General features: G+C 44.3%; 6 protein-coding genes across 11 annotated transcripts in view; 2 read left to right on the top strand and 4 right to left on the bottom strand.

Annotated features, from left to right (window-relative positions):
* The first annotated feature begins 255 nt into the window (after positions 1-255).
* nr0b2a (nuclear receptor subfamily 0, group B, member 2a) lies at positions 256-1,586 on the top strand. Its single transcript, XM_031853474.1, has 2 exons — positions 256-803; positions 948-1,586. The coding sequence occupies exons 1-2, from the start codon at positions 269-271 to the stop codon at positions 1,187-1,189; spliced, it is 777 nt and encodes a 258-aa protein (XP_031709334.1). The 5' UTR covers positions 256-268; the 3' UTR covers positions 1,190-1,586.
* A 2,394-nt stretch (positions 1,587-3,980) lies between these two features.
* Positions 3,981-7,042, bottom strand: kdf1a (keratinocyte differentiation factor 1a). The gene is made up of 4 exons (XM_031853401.1): positions 6,714-7,042; positions 5,361-6,415; positions 4,931-5,005; positions 3,981-4,091 (listed from the first exon to the last, which is right to left on the bottom strand). The coding sequence occupies exons 2-4, from the start codon at positions 6,394-6,396 to the stop codon at positions 4,006-4,008; spliced, it is 1,197 nt and encodes a 398-aa protein (XP_031709261.1). The 5' UTR covers positions 6,397-6,415; positions 6,714-7,042; the 3' UTR covers positions 3,981-4,005.
* Positions 7,043-7,714: 672 nt separating this feature from the next.
* On the bottom strand, positions 7,715-9,625 carry LOC116386742 (trophoblast glycoprotein-like). Its single transcript, XM_031853234.1, has 2 exons — positions 9,348-9,625; positions 7,715-9,117 (listed from the first exon to the last, which is right to left on the bottom strand). The coding sequence occupies exons 1-2, from the start codon at positions 9,605-9,607 to the stop codon at positions 8,142-8,144; spliced, it is 1,236 nt and encodes a 411-aa protein (XP_031709094.1). The 5' UTR covers positions 9,608-9,625; the 3' UTR covers positions 7,715-8,141.
* Positions 9,626-9,675: 50 nt separating this feature from the next.
* LOC116386743 (transmembrane protein 222) lies at positions 9,676-12,718 on the bottom strand. Its single transcript, XM_031853235.1, has 6 exons — positions 12,525-12,718; positions 12,205-12,289; positions 11,930-11,961; positions 11,746-11,842; positions 11,528-11,658; positions 9,676-10,806 (listed from the first exon to the last, which is right to left on the bottom strand). Exons 1-6 carry the CDS (start codon positions 12,641-12,643, stop codon positions 10,719-10,721), a joined length of 552 nt encoding a protein of 183 aa, XP_031709095.1. The 5' UTR covers positions 12,644-12,718; the 3' UTR covers positions 9,676-10,718.
* Positions 12,719-13,341: 623 nt separating this feature from the next.
* Positions 13,342-19,886, bottom strand: wdtc1 (WD and tetratricopeptide repeats 1). 6 transcript variants are annotated; one of them, XM_031852467.1, is made up of 16 exons: positions 19,805-19,886; positions 19,064-19,203; positions 18,846-18,929; positions 18,657-18,703; positions 18,034-18,145; positions 17,469-17,656; positions 17,179-17,361; positions 16,943-17,037; positions 16,704-16,819; positions 16,534-16,609; positions 16,323-16,419; positions 16,040-16,210; positions 15,708-15,943; positions 15,393-15,561; positions 14,997-15,189; positions 13,342-14,807 (listed from the first exon to the last, which is right to left on the bottom strand). In XM_031852467.1, the coding sequence occupies exons 2-16, from the start codon at positions 19,130-19,132 to the stop codon at positions 14,610-14,612; spliced, it is 2,034 nt and encodes a 677-aa protein (XP_031708327.1). In that variant the 5' UTR covers positions 19,133-19,203; positions 19,805-19,886; the 3' UTR covers positions 13,342-14,609. The 6 variants fall into 6 exon arrangements, with proteins under 6 accessions (XP_031708327.1, XP_031708326.1, XP_031708332.1 ...); XM_031852466.1 differs by having other exon boundaries at positions 19,710-19,851; XM_031852472.1 differs by having other exon boundaries at positions 15,393-15,558; positions 19,710-19,851.
* Positions 19,887-21,066: 1,180 nt separating this feature from the next.
* cep85 (centrosomal protein 85) overlaps positions 21,067-21,915 on the top strand; it is a 12,050-nt gene continuing 11,201 nt past the window's right edge. Inside the window, exon 1 of the mRNA XM_031852903.1 lies at positions 21,067-21,275. The gene's annotated coding sequence lies outside the window, so the exon portion shown is untranslated. The remainder of the gene's footprint in view (positions 21,276-21,915) is intronic.

Raw genomic sequence — 21,915 nt, 5'->3', positions numbered from 1 at the left:
CCTCCTGATTTCCAGCCGTTACTCCGCCAGCTCATTTTCATTGAGAAAAGCTTATCAGTTTCCCAGGGTTATTCCATCAGTCACCTGGCAGACTGCATGGTTGTTTTTCACAGAGTGTATTGACATGTCAAGGTCCACTTAGCAGGGTGTGTTGGTCTTATAAATACAGGGACACTGGAGGAAGCAGCAGTACTCACAAGCTCTTGCAGAGCCCATCCGTCGAGAGGTCTCTTACATGTAACTACATCGATCTCTACAGCCTATAAATATGGATAACAGGTGTCATTGTGCAACCAACAGCGACATGCTTTCGAATCCAATCCTCTACAACATCCTCAGCCAAATGGATAACAGCAAACCAAGCCAAAACGGCTTCAACTACAATTCAATGGCTCATAGATGCAACTGTGAGCTGCGACGGACCGTGTGCTTGAAAAGGCCATCTGAGATCTGCAAGGAAGCATCAGCAGTTCTGGTCAAAACTGTCCATTTCATGAAGAACTTACCTGCTTTCAACCAGATGCCAACAAACGACCAGTTCTCACTCCTCAAAAGCTGCTGGGCGCCGCTCTTTATTTTGGGTCTGGCCCAGGAGCACGTGGACTTCGAGGTGACGGACACGCCCGCTGACAGCATGCTGAAAAAGATTCTCCTAAATCGTCAGGAGAGATGTGAGATGGAGAGGGAGCCGCCCATCATGGCCGGTGTCAGCAAACTCCAGTCCTGCCTCAAAAAGTTCTGGAGTTTGGATTTGAGTCCAAAGGAGTACGCATACCTCAAAGGGATCACAATATTTAATCCAGGTATGTATACATCCGATGTTGGATGTAGAAGTGAGAACACTTGGCTCTCAGAGTAAATTTCCAATCCCTGCTGGAAGAACACAGCAAAAGCTGCACTGTACATGTATGTTTGAGTATCTAATTCCTTGTCTTTACATCCAACAGATGTCCCAGATTTAAAGGCAGCTCTGTTTGTTGAAGGCTTACAACAGGAGGCTCAGCACGCCCTCAGCGAGGTGGTCCAGCTCCTTCACCCAGGGAACCAGGGGCGCTTTGCTCGAATCCTCCTCACAGCCTCCATGCTGCAGAGCATCACACCGAGCCTCATTGCTGAACTCTTCTTCCGGCCCGTGACGGGCCAGGCGGATATGCTGGAGCTGTTGGTCGACATGCTCTTCTGCAGATAGAAGAGGACCGGTGGACTCTGTGTGCTATAACTGTCCCGGAGAAGGTGGAATCCAATGATTTTCACTGTGGTGATGCAGAACTTATCGTTGACCAACGCAAGCAATGTGTTCCTCATGATATGGAGGAATGCCTGACAGTGGACTGCTAAAGAAAAAAAACACTTACAATAGCCAATAAAAACTGTGGCAATTGGTGAACAAGAGACTGTGAATTACTTATATTCACGTTGAAGCTCAGGTCTGAAAATCTTGAAAGATTTGACTTTTAACACATAAACAGAGACTGTGCCCACTTTAAATATACTGTCTCTTATGTTGAAGGTATTTTCTGTTTGCTTCAATGTTGTAAATAAATGCTGCAATACCAGAACATTTCAAATAAATATATTTTTGTACATGAACGTAACAGTGAAGACCCGTTTCATTCTTTTAAAAACACTCACAGCAAGCCAGAGTATTTGTTTGAAGTACTAGGTGCTGCACCGGATATAGACACTCTGACAACTCATTTGGCAGGTCCCACATTACTGACATGTTGTGTAGCCAAGTATTGCTCAAGCCTCTGTATTTTAAATTCCTTTCAAGGCGCCAGAGTTACCAAACCTAGCAAATGTGTCACAACGAATTCCCTGGATCTAACAGAGTTGTCTCTAAAAGCAATGAAAATATGGGTGATTTGAAAAGTTGTTTCAATAGTATGAGTTGCAGCTTCAAAGAAGCATACAAGGGATAATACATTGTAATGGGCCAACAGTATTTTTTTCACAAATTTTGAAGTAACTTTTAAAATGTAGGGCTAACGCTTGCTTTAAATCCAGTTAGCGACAGTCTGTCATTGTTGGATACAACTTATTATGAGAAAGCATATGTGATTCATGCATGCTGTGTTCACCTTCATGTTTTTCCAGCCTGTGTTGAAACCAACAGTAAGTGTTGCATTTCATATCACTGGTGATATATCATTTTTCTCTCTACATTTCATAATCATGTGAACGTTTGATCACCTCACACCAAGCTAGAGAGACTGAGAACTGTAGGAAAGTAAACCCCCCCTTTAATGTTTCTATTATGACCACAAATGAGTTATTTCAGTAGGTGCTCTGTCTCCCTCTCATGGAAAACAGTGAAAGTCACATGTTTACTCTAAGAAACTATAATCCCACATAAGCATTCCCAAGCGAACTAAACCTGAGCCCTGATCTATTTGTCACATACACAAACGTTTAACAAAATAAAAGCACTACACAAAACAATTAACAGTTTGCGTGCACTAAAGCGGATGAAATATGTGAACGCTGAATCAACTATCCTAAAAACAAATCCCAGCGCACTGTTAACAATCTGCAGGCTAGATATTTGATATAGAACAAGCCCTGTGGATTCGTCCCAGCCTGTGGTATGCTAGTTGTGAAACAGTGAGCTTTTGCATGACACCTCATACAGGTAAAACAGGAATGTGCTGGCAGGGGCAGAGAGCCAGAGGAAACAGGGTTACACAGGGCGTCTGCAGCGCACCACGAACACCACAGGCTCAACATTTGACACGGAAGAATTTCTCATTTGTTGTTTTCTGGGATTAGTCGAGTAGATTTTATGTTCTACAAATAAGCAGAACATTTTTCACCTATTTTAAATTACACGGTTTCAAGAGTGTTGGAGAATCCTTCTCTTGATGTCAGCAATCTGCCTTATTGTGCCGCTTAAAAACATGGCTGAAATCTTCACATTGTTTTTCATCTTTGGTGCTTATTACATGCACATTGTTACATATTAAAACTACTTTTAACACGATAATATATCTTAAAATATACATTGTTGGTTCATATAGTTAAAATGAATTTGACTTAAAGTTCAGGTTAAGTTCCTGATTTTGCACACTGATTCTTCCCTTTGCAATAAATGACAAAGACGAACCCCAGGATTTTATTTCCTTTCTGTCAGAACCAGCCAAACGGGTTCTTTCTTTTGCTGAGGGAGGAAGAAGACGTCCTGGCACAACACAGTGACCTCGGGGAGATGAGCTTGAGAACAATAATCCAAAGAGATAAAGAGGAAAAGTAGCTAGTAGGATAGGAGGATGCTTTAGCATATATTTCTTGTGAGCTAAAATGAAAACTACACGAGTTTGGTATTTCCTTATTGAATGCACATGAAAAGGCATAAACAAGCTTTTTTTATTTTGTTAAAAACAGGACTTATCTGTGAATAAAAAAAGAAAACTGGTCAATGCCACAAATTGTGTAAAAACCCAGAGAGTAACAGTGACATCAAAAATATGTACATCAAAATATGGCTTAACGATGCAGTTTTCAGGTCAAAACAAGCTTTCAAGGACTGTAAACATCAGAAAGCAAGCGCGCGCGCACGCGCACACACACACACACACACACACACACACACACACACACACACACACACACACACACACACGTTACCATCAGTCTCTATCCTCTGGCCTCACTGCTGAGATTACATGGAGTGTAGTCACGTTTCTTTCTCTGAAAACAACTTTAAAATGTGTGTGCATACAAATACATAAAAAAAAAAAAAAACAACCAGCAATGTCTTTCCAAGTGTAAAAAAAAACAAAACAACAACGACCAATTGTTTCCTCTGTGTTTTTTTTTTTTTTTTTGCTGGAGAGATAAAAAAAGTCCACCAATAGCAAACATTAGCCGGACCACAAAAAGCAGAAGTACCACCGCCTGGGGCAAAAGGTGCTCCACTCAGTAACGGCAACAAAAAAATAATAGCAGAAGGATATCATTGTCCATATACATTTGTCAGTACAGGTGCTTCTGTGTCTGTGTCACCCTTCAGAGCAGAAGAGGAGTGCCCGAAGAGTCTGTTTCGGGGTCATGATGGTAGGGCGAGTAGGCTGTGGCGGTGTTGGAAGAGTACGCTGTGAGAGAAGGAGCTTTATTTAACACGCTGAAAACAAAAACATAGCCCTAACACACACACACACAAAAAAAGACGATACAGTAGAGGTTCTATTTCATGCACAGATGTAGAACCCAGGACACCGACACGTTCCCAGGTCGCCGTGTGAAAGTTGTGGAAACACAATGTGCTGTACCCTCATTCAAAAGACATGCAACAGGACACCCCCGTCCTTTTAACCGCCTCTCTCCGCAGAACAACAACGAAAAAAAAGAAAAAAAAGAGGCTGCTGCGCGTTAATCCACCTGTAACCCAAGTCGTTCCCGAAAATTACACGGTGAAGGCACGGGACATTAACGTGGCAATGTATTTAATGTGACTGGACCTGCTGGGAGCAGGTGGTGTAGCGTGACCGCTGAGCTGGAGGGGAGAATGAGGCAGATTGATGGGTGGGTATAAGGTGGCAGATGAGGGGAGGAGGAGGCGGTGGCAGCTAATGAGCGAGGGATTGTAATATGGAGAGAAAAAGGGGGCAGGAATGTGGGGCTTTCTCTGGCTAAAGAGGGGCATGTTGCTGGAAAGTACAGAGAAAATGCCTGCAGCTGCAGCGGGTACAATGGTTTTGCAAAGACCTGAGCTCCATTTATTCACCGGGGTAGTAATTACACCTGTGACGAGGACAAATAAAGACCTCCATCTGCACAATGCATACAAATAATAATAAAAATGTGCCTAAATATTAATTGTGTACATTTAAATATTGTGCTAATAATAACATTTCTAACCACTGATTATGGCCCTCATCCAAACTCTTAAAACCTCATGCATGCATTCACATCAGCCCAAACAAAGACTCACTTCTCCCGCTGTAATGTCGCATTTTCCTCGCCAGCTCGTCCGATGGCGTCTGCTCCGACACTTTCACCTCTGGAACTGGAGCACGAGACAAGAAGACAAGAAGATGAGCCCAGGGCAGACAAGGAGCTTCAACGGACAACTAATGCACTCTTATTTTGGAGATTAATACTGTCACCTCGGCTATTGTGCAACGCGTCTTACGAGACGGTGTCTACATGTATCGACTTGCCTCCGACTAACCAATTTATTGTTAGGTCACTGCCGGGTGTATTAGTGCAACAAAAGCAGCGTCCCAACAGACACTATGAGTCATTTAGGGAAGACAAGGTGAGAGGTATGTTTTGGTATGCGGCAGCCAGATGCTTGTCATTTGGCCTTTTATAAATATTCATACAGCAGTAATTAATTGTGATGATTAGTGTAGTCTTACAGTCACTGCTGAATAAAGTGTTGGTCATGGTCTCGTTGCCACTGTCAGGGAGCGTCCCGTCGCTCCTCCCAGTGGGACGCTGTCCCGTCGACGGATGGCTCTTGTTCCTCTTGCCCTTTCGCGTGCTGATGCGGATGACCCCGTGCACGAGCTTGCACTCGGCCTCCTGCTCCTCCAGGTTGTAGTCCTGCGCGATGCTGTAGATGAGCTCGCTGATCTCGTTGGTCTTGCGGGAGAACGAGGAGTCGGAGGTGCACTTGGCCAGCTGGTCGATCTGGTGCAGGGCATAAAGCTCCAGCAGCTTCTTGGTGATGAGCGAGTCAATGTCTGTGCCCGTGTCACTCAGGTCATCCAAGTCATAGTCCTCGCGGGACAGCAGGCTGGTGTTGCTGACAGGCCGCTGGCTTTCCCCCTTGCCAGGCATGCGCGTTCGCTTTGGGGCAGCGACCGGATACCTCACCGTCTGACCGGCAATGCGCACATCCGGGTAGCGGAAGCTGTCACTCGCGGGCAACTTGGAGGCTTTGGTAGACTTGCTGGACTCCAAAGGGACGCCACACGTGGGATTGGTCACAGCTATGCCATTGGGAGGGTGAGGCTCACTGCCTGCTTTAGGGGGGTGGTCCGTGGAGCTCTCGTTAACGGGCAGGCAGGGCTCCCGGCTGCCATAAAACCCACAGGTCAGTACACAGCAGATAACAGCCTTGCAGCCAGTCCAGCCCATGGAGGCACAGGAGCCACAGGCATGCCTGCTGGCAGGCGCGCTGTCTGCCGACCCGGGAATAAATCCTATAGTCTCCGAGCCTCGACCCGTGCCGTTTCGCGGGTGGCCTGTGCTGCGTCCATACTTGTTCTCTGAATACCGGGTGTGGTCAGCGTGGTGATGCTCCCTGCGAGGATCCTTGTAGGCGTCTTGGCTGGCCGTGATGTCTCTGGATATAGTCCGAGTGGGTCGGTACTTGTCTGCTCTGGAGCTGGAGACGTGGTGTTTGTGGTGGCGGGACGCCTGGGGAGCCCCTGTGCTGTGGCCAGGCATGGCTCACAATACCTGGGACCTGGTGTGGGAGAGGCATGTTCAGAAATAAGAACCAGGTGTAAACCTCCCCCCCTTTTTTTGTTTGCCACACAGACTTGCAGCATTAAACGCACCATGACACATTAAAAACAGCCTGCGTTAATAAAGAGAAAGGGAGTAAACACCGGAAAGTCTGAGAATGTAAATAAACCTGAGTGCATTCATTTGGCCCATTTCGTCGCGCGTTCTGAAAGCTTGTTTGGCCTGAAGTACATGTGCAGGGAAAAACACATCAGACCAAATCTCAGTCAACAATTACGTTTTTAAATGTGACTTACCGCATAAGAGGAAACACTTGGTGGTTGTCTTTTATCTCAGATAACTGGTTCAGCGAGCAAACCGCGGAAGTCTCACGGAGGAGAAACTTCTGCTAGCGCCTCAAACAGAGAAAGAAAAGACGGATTTCGACCGCCCACAGACTTCCCGGTGACTTAGCTTCCACAAAACACACTTTGCAAAACCTTAAGTCGGTTGCCTCGACCGAACGACGCGACACGGCTCATTCGCGTCGTCTACGTTTTGAGTTTGTTATAAAACTCCTGTTGTGTTAGTCTTGTTAGCCGTGAGTCTCCCAATGTTTGGCTAATACCTGCGGCTACAGCTAATCCCAGATCCTACACCCACCCACAGGTGAGTGGTGACGTCATAACGGCGGATATAACAGCACCGAAGAAGGAAAGGAGGGATAAACCGTAAAAGACAACAACGAGAGGAACATGGAATGAAAATAAAGAAAATAGTGAAATAGAAGAAGGTGAAAAAAAAGAAGAAGAAAACGGCTGCAAATCTGTCCATAGTCAGATTGGAATTTGGTACCATGTGATGCAACATAACAACTGATGGTGAAATTATGCATGGCAATATGACACGTGGTCTTTTCTTTGCACACACATGCAGGGAACATACACACATACACGCTAGGTCTGACATGCACACATGGGTGCACAGCTGCAGAGCCAGCAGGTGTTTTCCAAGCAATATCTTTCATTCTGCCCTATTTTCCCTCTATGGAAACACTTAATCACCCACTCTTTGAACTGAAATAGTAGGGCCACCTTACCTGGGGAAAAATATGAGTCTGTGTAGCGTGGTGTCTTTGTGGTTGCACTGCAGTCACAATAAAGCAGGGGCACAAGAAAACTAAATGCATCAAAAGTTGATTTTATTTACAATTCATGTAAATACAAGTTGCATGTCATACAGTAGATTTAACTTCTATTGATTTGAATATTACTGTACGACAGGTCACATTCTGGCACAATAAAGATGCATGGTACATTTAATTAAAGGATTAATCTTATTAAATAAAACTGACTGGGTGTCTATGGGTTAAATTTGTATAGGTCTACATACATTTGTCATGCCATTAAGCTACCATTTATGTCTTTTATGTTTCAGGCGGTCTTCTTCAGTATAAGATATTTAAAGTCATGATACTGCCAAAAAGCTAAGAAACCACAGTTGACAAAAACTGAGACGTATAGAAGGTATATATATATTTTCAATGTAGCCTATGTATTATATTTTTTAGAAAATGTCTGATAAACATACAATATTAAAGTCAATTTAGTGCCTGGAAAACACAAAGGCACTTTTAAGGTAGGATTTATCTGTTATAACTGCAGGATGTACAGGAAGCTCAAAAACACCGTATATCTACCAGCTAACTAACTATTCACATACATCTTCCTCAAATGCTTCTAGTTTTAGGAGAAGATCATAGGTTCACAGGCGGAAGAGATTGTCAGCTGTTTGACCTGTGTGTCTGCAGGAAGCTTGACAATACAAGTGTCATGTGGCAGCCCTAATCCTAAATTCCCTCGCGCCCGGCTGCCACCGTTCTCTGCAGAGCTGTGCCCCAGCCGAGGGTCCGAGTCAATCTCGAATCGGTAGCGATATCCCTCCAGGACATCCCGACATGCGTCTCTCATTTCAATGATCCACTTCTTCATACCTTTGCGATTCAGGTAGAGCACAAAGAGAAAGACCATGCCCACAAACCCCAGCACCAGCCCGAGGAAGACATAGGATGTCTGCAGGGTGAGGTCAGCCACCTCTGCTTGGACTGGACCAACACATCCAATGGCATGGACGCCGAGCCCTCGCAGCTGGGTGTCACTAAGCCCTCCTGGTGAGGCGCACCTTACAGCATCCACGTCCACCTGAGCTCTCGATTCGTTCAGCCAGGCCACAAAATGACTGATCTCGCAGGAGCAGGTGTAAGGGTTGTCCCCAAGAAGGATTCTGATGTTCCCAAGCTTCTCCAGCTCTTGTAGAGCATCAGCCCCGAATGTACTGAAGACGTTGCGCGTAAGGTCCAGCAGCTCCAGGCGGTTCATACCAGAGAAGGTTCCGCCGTAGACAGCCACCAGAGAGTTGTTGGCGAGGAAGAGCTGCTGCAGGTCGGGAAGGTGGGAGAACATCCCAGGGGGCAGCAGGGCGAGGTGGTTCCCAGAGAGGTCGAGGCGGAGGAGCCCCCTGAGATCACCCCAGCGCAGAGCCGTGGCGAGGTCCGTCAGGGCGGTGAAGTTGTGCAGCGAGCGGCTCAGGTTGAGCTCCTGAAGGGGACCACCAGGTATGCTGAGAGCTTCGGGGTGAATGAGGGCCAGTTGGTTCTCACTGAGGTCCAGGAAGCGCAGGTTGATGAGGGCAGAGAAGCTGTGGGACGCCATCTCTGTAATCCTGTGAAGATGACGAACACTGTAACATCTGTCCTGAGACATTTAGCAGTACTTCCATGCTTGGACACAACTCACTGTAGTACTGCCAGATTAAACAAATTTTAAAAAACATTCAGAGAAATTAACATTATTTGGGGTATTTATTAGATACACATAAAGAAAGTTTGTCATATTATCCAAATATGGCTCAATATACATGAATGAAACAAAAAAACAAACTGACATTCTCACCTATTCTTGCTTAAAATGATGTTGGTGACATTCTCCATATCTGTAAAGGAATCAGGTCCAATCTGGTGTATATTATTTCCTGTGATGATGACAGTCTTAGCATACCCTGGAATACTTTGTGGCACTGTGAGCAGATCCTTAGAAACACATTTTACTGTGCGAGTGACAGCAAAACACTGGCAGCCAAAAGGACACTCCAAGCACTGGTACGGTGCACAGAGAAGGACTCCCAAAAACACCCGGACAGCGAAAAGACACATCTCTAAATTATACTCAATTCAACATTCAGATTAAAATGACAGCAGAAAAAAAGCAAACTCACTCCATGTGAATTAACAAGTCAAATTTTAAATAGAGCTTTTCTTATTACTAACTAAGCAATAGCTGCAGAGGCGACAAAGAGAGCTCCAGCATGAAACCCCTCCTCATCTGCTCCTCTCTGGAAATAAAGGTTCCCGTAAATTGATGGTAGTTCATATCACGCAGAGTTTGCTGGATGAAAAAGTTACGTGGTTCCCTTAAAGGTGCAGAGGACGATTAGGGCATCCACAGTCTGTGACCTACACCAGTCTGCCAGGGGAGACTTCAGCTTTATAGCACAGCCACCAATAAGGTTACAGAAACAGAAATATCAAACTGATACAATAACTAATAATACTCTTTTGGGTACATAGCATCAAAAACAAAATGGTGAAATAAATAATACATAATGTAATGTGGTATTGTTCATAATTAGAGGTTTAGTAACATTCCAACATTGGGATTCACAGTTACAACGCATTTAAATACTGACTGGAGAGAAACAAATGATGCATAGAAAACACTGCACATGTTTGTCTTTATACACCAGAGTAGAGAGGATTGAATGAAGGAGGGCATTTTTCACATGTGCGTCCTACATCATTTCTATCTTTGGCAGCGGCTCATATCTCGTGGACGAATAATTGATGAATACTTTCAGCATTAAGATATCTTGATCCATTCGGTAGTGATTAATTACTGAAATGTACATCAGCCAGAGCAGAAACACATTCATCACTGCTATTCTTGGAAAAAAAGTACATCTCTGGATTCAACAGTATTGCTCCACTGTGGCGTAATACTCGTATAATTCTTAATAAGCAAAACAGAAGCACAGAATCCACTGTGTGAAAATCAGTGATGGTGAATTTTGAAGCTTATTCACCATTAAAACATCATTTTGATTTCAAAACTGAACAAGGGTTTGCCCTTAAATGCCCTCCCTACATCACCAACACACAACAAAGTCCTTCATTTGTAATGTTCTGTACAAATACACGTCAACAGACAATAATACTATATAGAGTATAAACAAAGTCTATGAGTCATCCCGTTGAACTTCTCGCTCCACTACTGGAGGTTGAATGTTAGGATGAACGTGCCGAGGACTCCGCAGAGCATGAAGAAGGGCAGCCAGGTCTTGAGGAACGCAGCCCAGCTGGGGGATACAGAGAGGGGAACATGTTAAGAGTAATCATTAACACGACAGACCAGGACATGTGAGGTGTGTTGGAGTATCACATGGTCCAATCTCTTTACTCCACGAGGCCCACAGCTCCTCTCTCTCCACCCGTGAACGCACCCCAGCCTGCGTCCTACTGTCCTTTCCACCCAGCCGGTGCAGGGAGCCCCACCGGTGAGGTGACCTTCAGCGGTGGGGCCACAGAGGGGAGCGCCGCTGTCAGTGATGAATTACACGACTCCCCTTCTGTTTAAAAGGCTGCTGGGAGTGTATGTGCAGAGGCAGCACAAACAGCGGAGTCTCAATGTGGGTCAGAGGAGAATAATGAGGGGTTCTCAAAGCCATACGTCTCTTAATGCTCACTAGCATCCAGCAGCAGAGCAATGTAAAACCACTGTGTGATCAAGATGCTTCAGGTGTGTTTGGCCCAGAACTGTTCGGCTTGCGTGTGACTCTACGACTGCTTCTTCTCTCTTCTTTGTGTATACGTCACCTTCTGCATGTCTGTCTGTCCTGGAAGAGGAACCCTAACCGTGTCGCTATCTTTCCACACTAAAATGTCCCCATCTAAAGAGAAGAGCCCACTATCATGCGTGAACAGAGAGACAGATTAAATATATGCTCTATGAGATGCTAACCTGGAAGTGTGTCTGGGTTCTATATGTCAACAGTTCTTCACGGTATTACAAATACTTACTTCACATGTTTTCCACGAATAAGAGACAGCGCGCACAGGTTCATCATGTTCCAAGACGTGCTGTTGTCGTAGTGCATAAGGTTGAGGGCCATGGCAACGTGGGAATGGCAGTTATCTAAGCACAGATTGTGCTTCAACAAAACAGAAAAGAAGTCATTATTACAATATGACTAATAATGCAGAAATACGTGCGTCAAACGTGCTAAATATCATCTTACCGGCCTACATTTGTACTCCTCAGAGGCGTCATGCACTGCTTTGTCCCATGTAGCAGCACCATTACTACAAACTTTGTCCACATCAAGCTTCCAATACCTGCAATATTGTTAACCAATGCATTCACTTAACTGTGTGATGAGGTGTAAATTACAATTATTACACGATATATTAATCAATACTTACTTTGTTGGTTTACCAAAGCCCATGTTGTCTTCCTGAAAAAAAACAACACATTTTGACTTATTCAATAAATCATACATCTATGCTTGAAGTTATCGTGGAATTCAGCCATGACTGCAACTCCCATTCATTAACAATTCAGCAGCTTTACTCTGCACGTCAGCATGACATCTCAGATTGAAGGTTCTCTCATCTGTCGCCTGATACATATCGTAGGTAATAATTGCATATCATTTAAGTTTTTAAAAACAGCAACAAAACAAAAAAACAATACTCACCGAGACAAAGTATGATCCTGCAAAATCTCGTATGATTCCAGAAGAGGTGCATATACCCATGTGACCGATGAAGGGCAGCACCCACCTGCAGGATGCAACCAACAGATAGCAATGCATCGATATCCCTTAATTGTGAATCACAATACACATACAATACATTACATTCAATGCAGTCATTTACTGAAAGGAAATAGATAACATGAGGTTCAACCAGCGGCTAACATAAACCTGCTTCACTTCATTTGACGTCAGCAAAAATAACAACACTGCTGTAACATCCCACGCTAAGCCTGCAAGAATAACACGTGTTAGCTTCTTACGATAAAATAGGAATAGGCGTCCAGACAATGCAGTACGGGTAGCGGCTGTCTTTCTTGTCGCCTTTCAAGAAGTCTCCGTGGTAGTTCATCATGATCTCGGTCTCGTCCACCTCCGCCATCACTGCCTGGAGAGTGACACGAGACGGCAGTGACGCGGAGCCGGCGCCAGGCGGCGTGGGAGCGGCAGCGGCCAGTCGAAGCCTCCGCAGCAGAACCAGCTGTCGGTCCGTGAACGCAACACCAACCTTCGGTCCGTGAACGCATCACGGTTTATATGTACGCATGCAGTACTTGTTTTCCATGTGAGCAGGATTAAGAAATACAGCGAGGTTTTAAGCATTTCGAATTAGGCTATTTGTTGTATGATTATTCATAAAGACATATGAACTGCGCCATGGACAAGAGCAATGAGTTATTACTGCAAGGAACACAGTATACAATGGCTACTTTATAGTGTTGAATGTGTTCATGTGTTGCTTTTGGCTCGGTCGGCCATGAGCTTTATCACTGCAACCACCACTACTACCAAAACTGGGTCACCTCATTGCTGCGCAGTATATGGGGCAGAAGATGCACTCCTAACTACTCATGGACTGTCCTCATATTTGTTGCCCAATAGTCAGCAAAAGCAGGGAGCAGAGCAGACACTGATGAAGGAGCAGGGTATTAGAGAGTGTCACCTACAGTACATCTCTCCAGCCTAGTTAATAATGTGTCAGTACTGCTGTATCTGTTGTGTAACTGTTACACCTAAAAGGACAAACAATTAATCATTTGTATGATCATTTCAAGAAAAAGCAAAGTAAGACAATACAGGCACGGTGTTCAATAATTTTATTGTTGACTTTGTTTGCAACAAAAGGTTATCATAGTATTCTTCAAAGAAAAACAACTCAAATTAATGAGCAAAGTAAAACACATGGAAGCCGAGTGTTGCATGTGGTTGAGGACCCTTTACATAGTCTTGACCCTATTTTGGGGCAAAGAAGAGCCAATGAACTGTTCTCTGAGCAACAGATAGATGGCTCTGTGTCCTTTTGTGCCTAAACCTATAGGCAGAGAAGCCTCATGCAAGCAGGACTCAACACCTGACTGCAGAGCCACGCAGCTAGCTAGCTAGCCACGAAAAATTTAAAATAAATTTGCCAAACAACATTTGCAATTAATAGGACTTTATTTATAACAAAAAAAAATGTATTAGAAAGTTTTTTTTTCTCTTTTCTTTTCTTTTTTTTAAACAAATGTTTTCTCTTTAGATATCTTGATGACCTTGTCAACAATCTATTGTAGTAAAACCTTTTGGCTAAAAGGAGTACAGAATGGCAAAAGTATGTTTCAAGGAAACAAAGAAAGCAGACATTAATCCTTGGCTGTTGAAATGACAACCTTTGGCAGAAGAAACCACTTGTTCTTTCTCACAGATATAAACTAAATCGGGCTTATAAATACATTTCACTGGAGCAACAATTAATTCTAGGCTTCCTGTGAACAAAACTCCGAAACATAAACACTGAAAACATGACAGAGTCTAACTCAGAATTAATGACTCGGGGGTGTGCAGCCTTTCTGATGTGAGCGGGCCCTAAGACTCTGAGCTGAATGCGACAAAGCACTGTCTTCTAGTCTGTGATCCGATCCTCCGTGGACGACGCTGCGACTGTGTGGCCACACCCACCTGAAAACAGGTCGTCCGAGTGCAGGCGTGTTTGTGCATCTCTCCAACGTAAACCTGAGGAGGCATAAGTGCCGAACTCCTCCTCCTTCTTCGTGAGAAACTGGGGAGTGACGTGGAAGGTGCTCTCCTCAAAAGGTGCCCCCCCCCCCTGTGGAGGGAGAGGCTGAGGTTGGTGCTTTGAAGGGGGCGAGATGGGTGTCTTCTAGACCCTCCATGAATTCCTCTCCCCAAAGTGGTCTCCACCAGTCCTCTCTTTGGACAGGGGAAGGCGATGCATAGTGCAGAGATGTGACATGGCATTCACTCAATGTTTCTGTCAGATTGGGGGGGGGGGGGGATAAAGATTCAAACGGGAGCTGGGAGAGAGCTTCGCTTCCTACATCCATGCTCTAGAATGGCGGACAGTTTGCTTAGCTTGGCCGACACTGCACTTGTCCCTCTGAGCTGTCTTCGTCATCCGAGCCATCCGGGCCGACGCCACGCAGGCCTGTGATGCGATAGCCCATGTTGAGCAGCATCACCTCCAGGGGATCGGCGTTCATGCGCCGCTGGTTCGCCTGAGCAGCGCTCTCCATGTCCTCCACCACTCGCCCGTTCTCAGTCTCCGTCTGTGTTATAGAGCGCAGTAGAGGGGAGGAGAAAGTCTCACGGTAAGAAAGGGAGACAGAATCAGCTGTAATGGTAAATGGTGATTTTGGAATTATGTAATGAAATCATGACACACACACACACGGTTGTGCCCCAGGTTTTGTCAAAATATGACAAAATGCATTTATGAATCCGTTTCAGTTGTTTACCTCTGGTCTTGGGTTCCACAATCGAACCACAGGGTCGATACCACTCGTAGCCAGGAAGCAGTAGTTGGGGTGGGGCTGCAGGCAGTTGACGATGGACTCATCCCCCTGCAGGATCCTCACCAGATTGGTGGTCTCCTTTTCCCAGATGAAGAAGGAGCCGTCGTCTGAGCCGCTGACAATGTACTGGCCTTTGCTGTAGAGAAAGAGAAACCACACAGACTTGCCTGACGAGCCATGTTCATGGGACATGTCGTCGTAATCACATTTGGAAAAACAAAACCTGGTCTCTACAGTTTCCTAGAGACTATATTTATGAATGGAAGCTACTTTTCACTGGAAGCTTTACTGATCTCTGTCTTTAGCTACAGAGCTGGTGACCTAGTGAGATCTACTGACCTTCCAAAGAAGTTGGCCTCTTTGATGTCGGTGGTGGTGTTGCAGTGACCACAGTATCTGTGCTTGTAGTCAAAGCTGCGCTCTCTCAGCACCAACTCATCTTCAGGGATGGACTCCTTACGATTGAAGGAGTGGAATCGAATGGAGCTGTTGGCCTTCTTATCTTCTGCTGGTGAGGGCGTAAAGAAAATAAATCAGACTTATTACCACAAAGTCGATCAGTTACTTTTACAAATAAACAAAAGCATTCTGTTACTCTTGATATGCAAAAAAACTAACAACAAATCAGCCGAGCACCAGTTCACTCTTTTCTACCTGTTTCCGTCTTGGTGAAGAGAGCCGCCTTGATATCTTTATCCAAAGAATCACAGGCACTACTCTGCGCCTGCTCTGGAAACTTTCCTTTGAAATCATCGAGACACTCGAGAGCTTCAGACACATACTTCAGCTCAAACAGACAGCGTGCCAGCCTGAAATGAGCCTTCAAATGACCAGGGTTTAGAGTCAGAGCCTTCAGGCAGTCCCTAAGGGCGTCATAATGGTCTCCGTCCCTGCGAATCGCACACGTCAACAAACACTTGATAACTGCTTTTGATAACGGCGTTCAGAAGGTGATCATCTCCGTGGAGTGATGCAAAGAGGCTTACCACTTGCGTTTCATGTATGCTGCTGCCCGGTTCCCGTACAGCATGGCGTTGCAGCTGGCCTGATGAATGCCTAAACTGTACAGCTGGATAGCCTGCGTCCACTGCTGACGTGCAAATGCATCATTAGCTTGTTGCTTTATCGTCTCCAAGTGAGCGGATAGCTCAGTAGAACTAAAAAGAAACGGAGAGCAGAGGAAACATAACTCAAGTGTGTGCATGCTCAGACCATCAAACACCCAATCGATGTAGAAAAAACGATCACTGACAGGGTGAACAGACAAACCTCGAACGCATCTTGCTTCCGGCAATTCGAATATGGCTGGTTGGCAAGAAAATTCCGTTTGAGACGCCATTGGTTGTCTTTCCGTTCTGTACGTCTGCTAAGGAAGCCAAAGTTTTCAGAAACCACAAACACGTCTAGAGCTACGGTACTTTGTGTATCTTTATGAGGCACCATTCAAGATCTGCTGTGAATGTATAACGCACAGACCTACCTGTTGATGACTGGCACTTTTTGGGGAGTAAGAAGGTGTATGGCTTCTGTTTAAATGTCAAGTCAAACAGATACACCTAGAAGAACCATAAAGATAAACAAATGTTTAAACGCTGAAGCGGAAATAAATAACTCCTCTCACCACTGCTTGATTGTTCTGAGAAGCATCACCTGTTCCCCACCCATGTTGACTAGTAGCTCAGTGCCGTCGGGGCTGAAGGTGACGTAGGTGGCCACCAGAACCCTCAGGCGATTATTGTAGTCTGGGAGTTTCACTGGCAGGTGCCCTGGAGCATTGAAGCATGAACAGAACGTAATGTTATACAACCACATCCTGCAGAGTCGCTTTCAAACTGACCATTTCCTCATGTCATCGCTATATAATTAGAATACAAATGTATTTATCACACCTGCAACATAATACTGCCCAGCTCCGTCTGGGATGGGCTTCTCCCTTTCACAGAACGTGTGCACAGCTGCTGATGTGCTCTGATTTACAGATTTTCTGTGCAACGAAAAAAAAAAAATACGTGGTTAAACCCAGTTGTGTGCATGTGCATGTCAACACCTGGAATGGGGAATTTGCCACATTTGAGTTGTTGTTGAATACTTATTACCATAGAATGACATCAGACACTTGACCAACCTGTAGTTGTTAATCATCCTGATGTCATAAAGGCGAACAAAAGGCCCGTTGGCTCCCACCGCCATGTAGTTGTTGTCCCGTGGGTTGACCGCCAGACACTTGGCCTCAACCAGCTGACCGCAGAACTCCGTCAGGTCAATCAGCACCTCCGAGCGCTTACTGCTCTCCCTCAAGTCATATTGTCTGCAGTAAACAAGGAGAAAGTAAACACTTTACCTGGAGCTAAATTAGGCACGGGATATCTTTGTGACTTTTGTTAAAAAAACACAACGCGGTGGTTTCATTCTGACCTGATGATGCCATCCTCCGCAGCACTCCAGAAGGTGTTGGGCCACATGGGCGCCGTGGCAATGCGTTTCACTCTGTTTGTATGATCAGAAAACATATGGATGGTTTCCTTCACACTCAGGTCGTGCACGTGGACCTTTGTGTCGGCCGCACCCGTTATCAAAATTCTGTCCCCCGAGTGAGGGAGGAACTGTACGGGCAAACAAAAAAAACACGAGAATGAATTGATAAGCACAGACAAAATGTTTCACAACGGCTTGACCGGCTTCAACATCGTCGAACGTCTACAAAGACGGCTTTCAATCAAACAACAAGCCACTCATTAAATGGCCAACAGTGCCACCTATTGTAGAGGACGTTCAATTGTATTATAGGGAGATATTGTTGATGACTAAAGAAAGAGTACGGTGAAGCTGAGCAATGTGTCTTACCAGCAGAGAACTTTAGCACATTACTTCCAGATACATTTGAATCGCATCATGACTAGATGATCTATGTGTATGGAAATGAAGCCAACTTTCCCTCTTCCCATTCAATACAGCAATCTTTCAATCAGCCCCCGCTTACCTTTACAGAGAATATATTTGCTGCATGACCCGTGTGCATAGTTGTAAGCTTCTTGTGTCTGAATGGATCCCAGATGATGGCATGTTGATCATCTGAGCCCGAGGCCAGTAAACTGAAAAGAAAAAAAAATCACCAGGACAAGTCAAGCTACATTTGATTAGACTCTTTACTACTAATGCCATTTAAAATCGGACACTGTGAAGCATGTTAGGATGTGCAACAGAGACCTCACTGTATACTCTTACTACCTGTAGACCTCGGGACGAGCCTTTAGGTCTAATACAACAGGAAATGTATGAGCTGAATCCATTGCTGGCTGTTTTTTTCTTCAAAAAAGAAGTGTCAAGTGTGAGGCAATAACTAACTGCTTAAAGAGCATTTTTTGGGAGGAATACCAATCCCATAACAGAGTAGTGAGTGAGACATGGTGGTGCATACTCATTTTATTTAGGCCTACACCTCAGCCGTAATAGGCCTTTGTGGTATATACAGTGTGTACCTAATACTTTATAGATATGTAATAGACCTAACGACAAAACTATAGTTGTATAATGTTGTAAAGCAGCCAGTGATCCGAGGTTAGAGACTATAATTGTACTTAAGGTGCAATTTACAAGACTTACTCTCCTTGTTCATTCCATTCCAAACAGTTCACACAGCCAGTATGGCCCTGTTGAGACAGACAGTATAAACTGTGAGTTATGATAATGCACAGACACATTGATCACTCACACACACACACACACACACACACACACACACACACACACACACACACACACACACACACACACACTTGCTGTCACACTGACCTGAAGCTCAGCCTCCAGTCCAAGTCTTTTGATGAAAGGGTCAGTCACATGATAGGACCTTTGGAAGGCGGCTGCTCTCTTGTCCTGAAGACACGAGTCAAAGTCTCCGTCAGTGCATAAGAAATTATCCACACAAAAAATGGAAACAATAATTTTGGTCGAGGAGTCTTTTTTCAGGTTAGCCCAACCTCCATCACTTCTGCCATTTGTTTACTCACTCGGATCTGCCGGTGCAGGATGTCTCTGGTGATGTTGACAGTAGTCATGGTGGCCACACCACACAACATAAATCAGGGTCTGGATGTTCCAGGGGGTCTGAGCTCAGATGACATTTACTCTATTTCCCCCCGAGAATAAGCTGAATGTTGAAAACACGAAGAGATGATAAGGTTAAATAACACAGGTAGGACAGGGATTTTACGTTACGTTAATGTCAGTTATAGAGCAAAGGTAAAGACAAGGTGGTGAACAATTTGAATTATACACTCATTATGGGTTATTTAAATACAGGCTCAACACAAGCATGTCACATAAGGTTAGCTGGACCACAGACCACAAACACAGTGGGGTCTTCTCCCGTCAACGAACACCTACAAGGCGAGTTCATAAGCTAATGTTAGCTTTGCATCTCTGTCAGTATTATAATTGGCTGATTGTTTCGCAAAATGCTGACAATTATTTACCGTTAAGGCGCTGTTAGCCTGCACGGATCGTGAGCTACCTATGCAGCAGGGCCTTGGAGACCTGTCGCTGCCGTTAGCGTGTTTGCGTTATACCTTGCTAGCTAAACAAAACGTCCACTTCATGAAACGTTCACATTTGCAACGCTTTAATTGCAATTCACGACTGCTAAAGCAATCTCACCGCTCTCCTTGAACTCATAAGGCTCCGGTCAAGAAATGTCCATTTAATCGACTTGATAAATCGCACTGTATGTGAGTTTGTTGACAGGATAATACCTTCTCTGACATGAGCACAACCCTCATCGCACTGCATATCACGCAACTTTGCTACGTGAGCTAAAACAGATCAACCATTTCCGGTCCGTGTGTACTTCAGAATAAAAGCCGCTACAAACTAAGGCATATATTAACGATTTATACAAAAGCACAGAAGGTAAACAAAAGCAATTAAGCTACAACAACTACACGGTCTATAAATGATTTTATATGATAATCAATTATAATGACTTTTGAACAAAAATGTGTAAAAGCAAGTAAGTAAGCACCATACTTGATGGATAAATAATATATTTACATTTTATCAGAGCTTGGGGGATTAAACATCAAGGTGAATACTGAACACAAAAGAGAAATCTCTGAAATGACTCATATTTCTTCATCACAGCCTACACCAGCTCTCTTTACTTTGTTATTTTCAATAAAGGCCGGGGCTCAAACACATGATGTTCACACATGTTCCAAGGCCTGCCTTTCAGCATCAATGAGGCAAACATCTTGGACTGCTATTTATCACTTTATGTGTCCTGGGTTAAGTATATATGTGGTACTCAGAGATTCAGCAGACAACAGTACAGAAAGTCCTCGAAAAAAGTGTGTTCTCACACCAATCATAGGGCGTTACAACAAAGTTGTTCTAATTACACATCAGGCAGCACCCTTTTTGCAAGCAAAATGCATTGCATTAGTCTTAGTTAATTGTTGTGCATAACATATCATGATACAAAGAAAGGACGGAATTAAACAGATGCTGCAAGTAGTTGTAATTCTTCCACTGTAAATAAAAAAACAAAGTGTTAATTGTTTCAAACGTTATCATCAATAACGTTGTGTTTGGTGTGAACTTCAATTCAAGCGAAAAGCAGAAGTGTCTAAATTATGGGTAGATAATTATGCTAATGATAAATAGGAAATGTGTATTTCCGGTTGTATTTTATGTTGGATATTGTTATTTTATTGCTATATTACGAATATGGCACGTGCGCAATAAAAAGTACATATTTTGCATTCAAACATGGTATTTACGACACTTTGAATCCTTTCGAAAGTCTTATTTTCTAGGTTCTTCCAGCCAACTCAACAACTCTTTGTTAGGTTCGTTCGTTTTGTGCATCTGTAGTGGTTTGTGGTTTTAAGGCAGAATAAAACTAGAATCTCTTTAGCTACATCAGCAGCAATATTTCAAGAAGAGTCTTGAAAAAACTGCTACCCGAGTGTTGGCTGTGGTCGGTAAATGTAATGTAATGAGTCAGACACCGTGCAGGCAGGAAATCCGCAAACGGTTCCTCAGACAACATAAAGCGTGGCGTCTCAACGGGCGGCGCGGTGAAATGAAACAAGCGGCCGTTGTGTCTCTGATGGGATCCGTTCAGTTGGCGGAGGAACAACAGCAGCAGCGGATGGTACAGATTCGGTTTCCAGCCTCAAACCGAGATTTGTTACCGCATTCTGTATTTATGTGAAACAAAAGGTAAAGTAACGTTTAACTCCGCGGCTACAGCTAAGTTAGCTTAGCTGCAGTAGTGTAAGCACGGTGGCTAACAAGAGACTTGTAACGTTAATGTTCACTCGAGCAACGTTGTGTTAGCTGCTGGCTAACTGTTAGCTTGTTAGACGGAAACGGGTTTGTCATGGGTTAATAACTAAGATGGGTAACGGTGCAGCGCAGTACAATTAAATGTAATGTTATGTTATGTCGATTAAATCACAAAGAAGTTTACGATTTAAAGCAGCCTAGACCTAGGTAGCTACGATTGGTGCATTTAGCGCGTATCATATCATTTTAATAAATGTAATTTAGCAATTAGTTGCGTTTAGCTAGCTGATAGCTTGCCTTGGCAGTCATTTCCTTTATAAGTTACCGTCAGCTAGTTAAGAGGATTAGTACACAGCCAGACTGCCTCTCAAACAGCCTGTCGGCATCAGCTCTTAGCCTATATTTACACATAATGTACAACTTCCTGTGGCCTCTTAGGGATCTAACGTTACATGTTTGTGTAACACATTATGTAACGTTACAGCATGTGCTCATGTTGTTGTTTTTGTTGCTACCCAGAACTCTCACTCTCTCTCTCTCTCTCTCTCTCTCTCTCTCTCTCTCTCTCTCTCTC

Source organism: Anarrhichthys ocellatus, unplaced genomic scaffold (assembly GCF_004355925.1).
Source record: "Anarrhichthys ocellatus isolate YVR2014 unplaced genomic scaffold, GSC_Weel_1.0 scaffold13, whole genome shotgun sequence".
NCBI lineage: Eukaryota > Metazoa > Chordata > Actinopteri > Perciformes > Anarhichadidae > Anarrhichthys > Anarrhichthys ocellatus.
Note: the sequence above shows the minus strand (reverse complement) of the source record. Positions and strands in the feature narration are given on the sequence as shown.

Coding starts and splice junctions, on each gene's coding strand:
- kdf1a (XM_031853401.1), bottom strand. CDS start 6,396: ATGCCTGGCCACAGCACAGGGGCTCCCCAGGCGTCCCGCCACCACAAA. Junction 5,006..5,360: donor CACTTTATTCAGCAGTGACT/GTAAGACTACAC, acceptor CTCGTGCTCCAG/TTCCAGAGGTGAAAGTGTCG. Junction 4,092..4,930: donor GCGACATTACAGCGGGAGAA/GTGAGTCTTTGT, acceptor CTTCTCTCACAG/CGTACTCTTCCAACACCGCC.
- wdtc1 (XM_031852467.1), bottom strand. CDS start 19,132: ATGTTGTGTGGTGTGGCCACCATGACTACTGTCAACATCACCAGAGAC. Junction 17,657..18,033: donor CAAATATATTCTCTGTAAAG/GTAAGCGGGGGC, acceptor TTGCCCGTACAG/TTCCTCCCTCACTCGGGGGA. Junction 14,808..14,996: donor TGTGGAACCCAAGACCAGAG/GTAAACAACTGA, acceptor TCTATAACACAG/ACGGAGACTGAGAACGGGCG.
- LOC116386742 (XM_031853234.1), bottom strand. CDS start 9,607: ATGTGTCTTTTCGCTGTCCGGGTGTTTTTGGGAGTCCTTCTCTGTGCA. Junction 9,118..9,347: donor ATCATTTTAAGCAAGAATAG/GTGAGAATGTCA, acceptor TCATCTTCACAG/GATTACAGAGATGGCGTCCC.
- nr0b2a (XM_031853474.1), top strand. CDS start 269: ATGGATAACAGGTGTCATTGTGCAACCAACAGCGACATGCTTTCGAAT. Junction 804..947: donor GATCACAATATTTAATCCAG/GTATGTATACAT, acceptor TACATCCAACAG/ATGTCCCAGATTTAAAGGCA.
- LOC116386743 (XM_031853235.1), bottom strand. CDS start 12,643: ATGGCGGAGGTGGACGAGACCGAGATCATGATGAACTACCACGGAGAC. Junction 11,659..11,745: donor AGGAGTACAAATGTAGGCCG/GTAAGATGATAT, acceptor GTTTTGTTGAAG/CACAATCTGTGCTTAGATAA. Junction 10,807..11,527: donor ATTCGTGGAAAACATGTGAA/GTAAGTATTTGT, acceptor TGTATCCCCCAG/CTGGGCTGCGTTCCTCAAGA.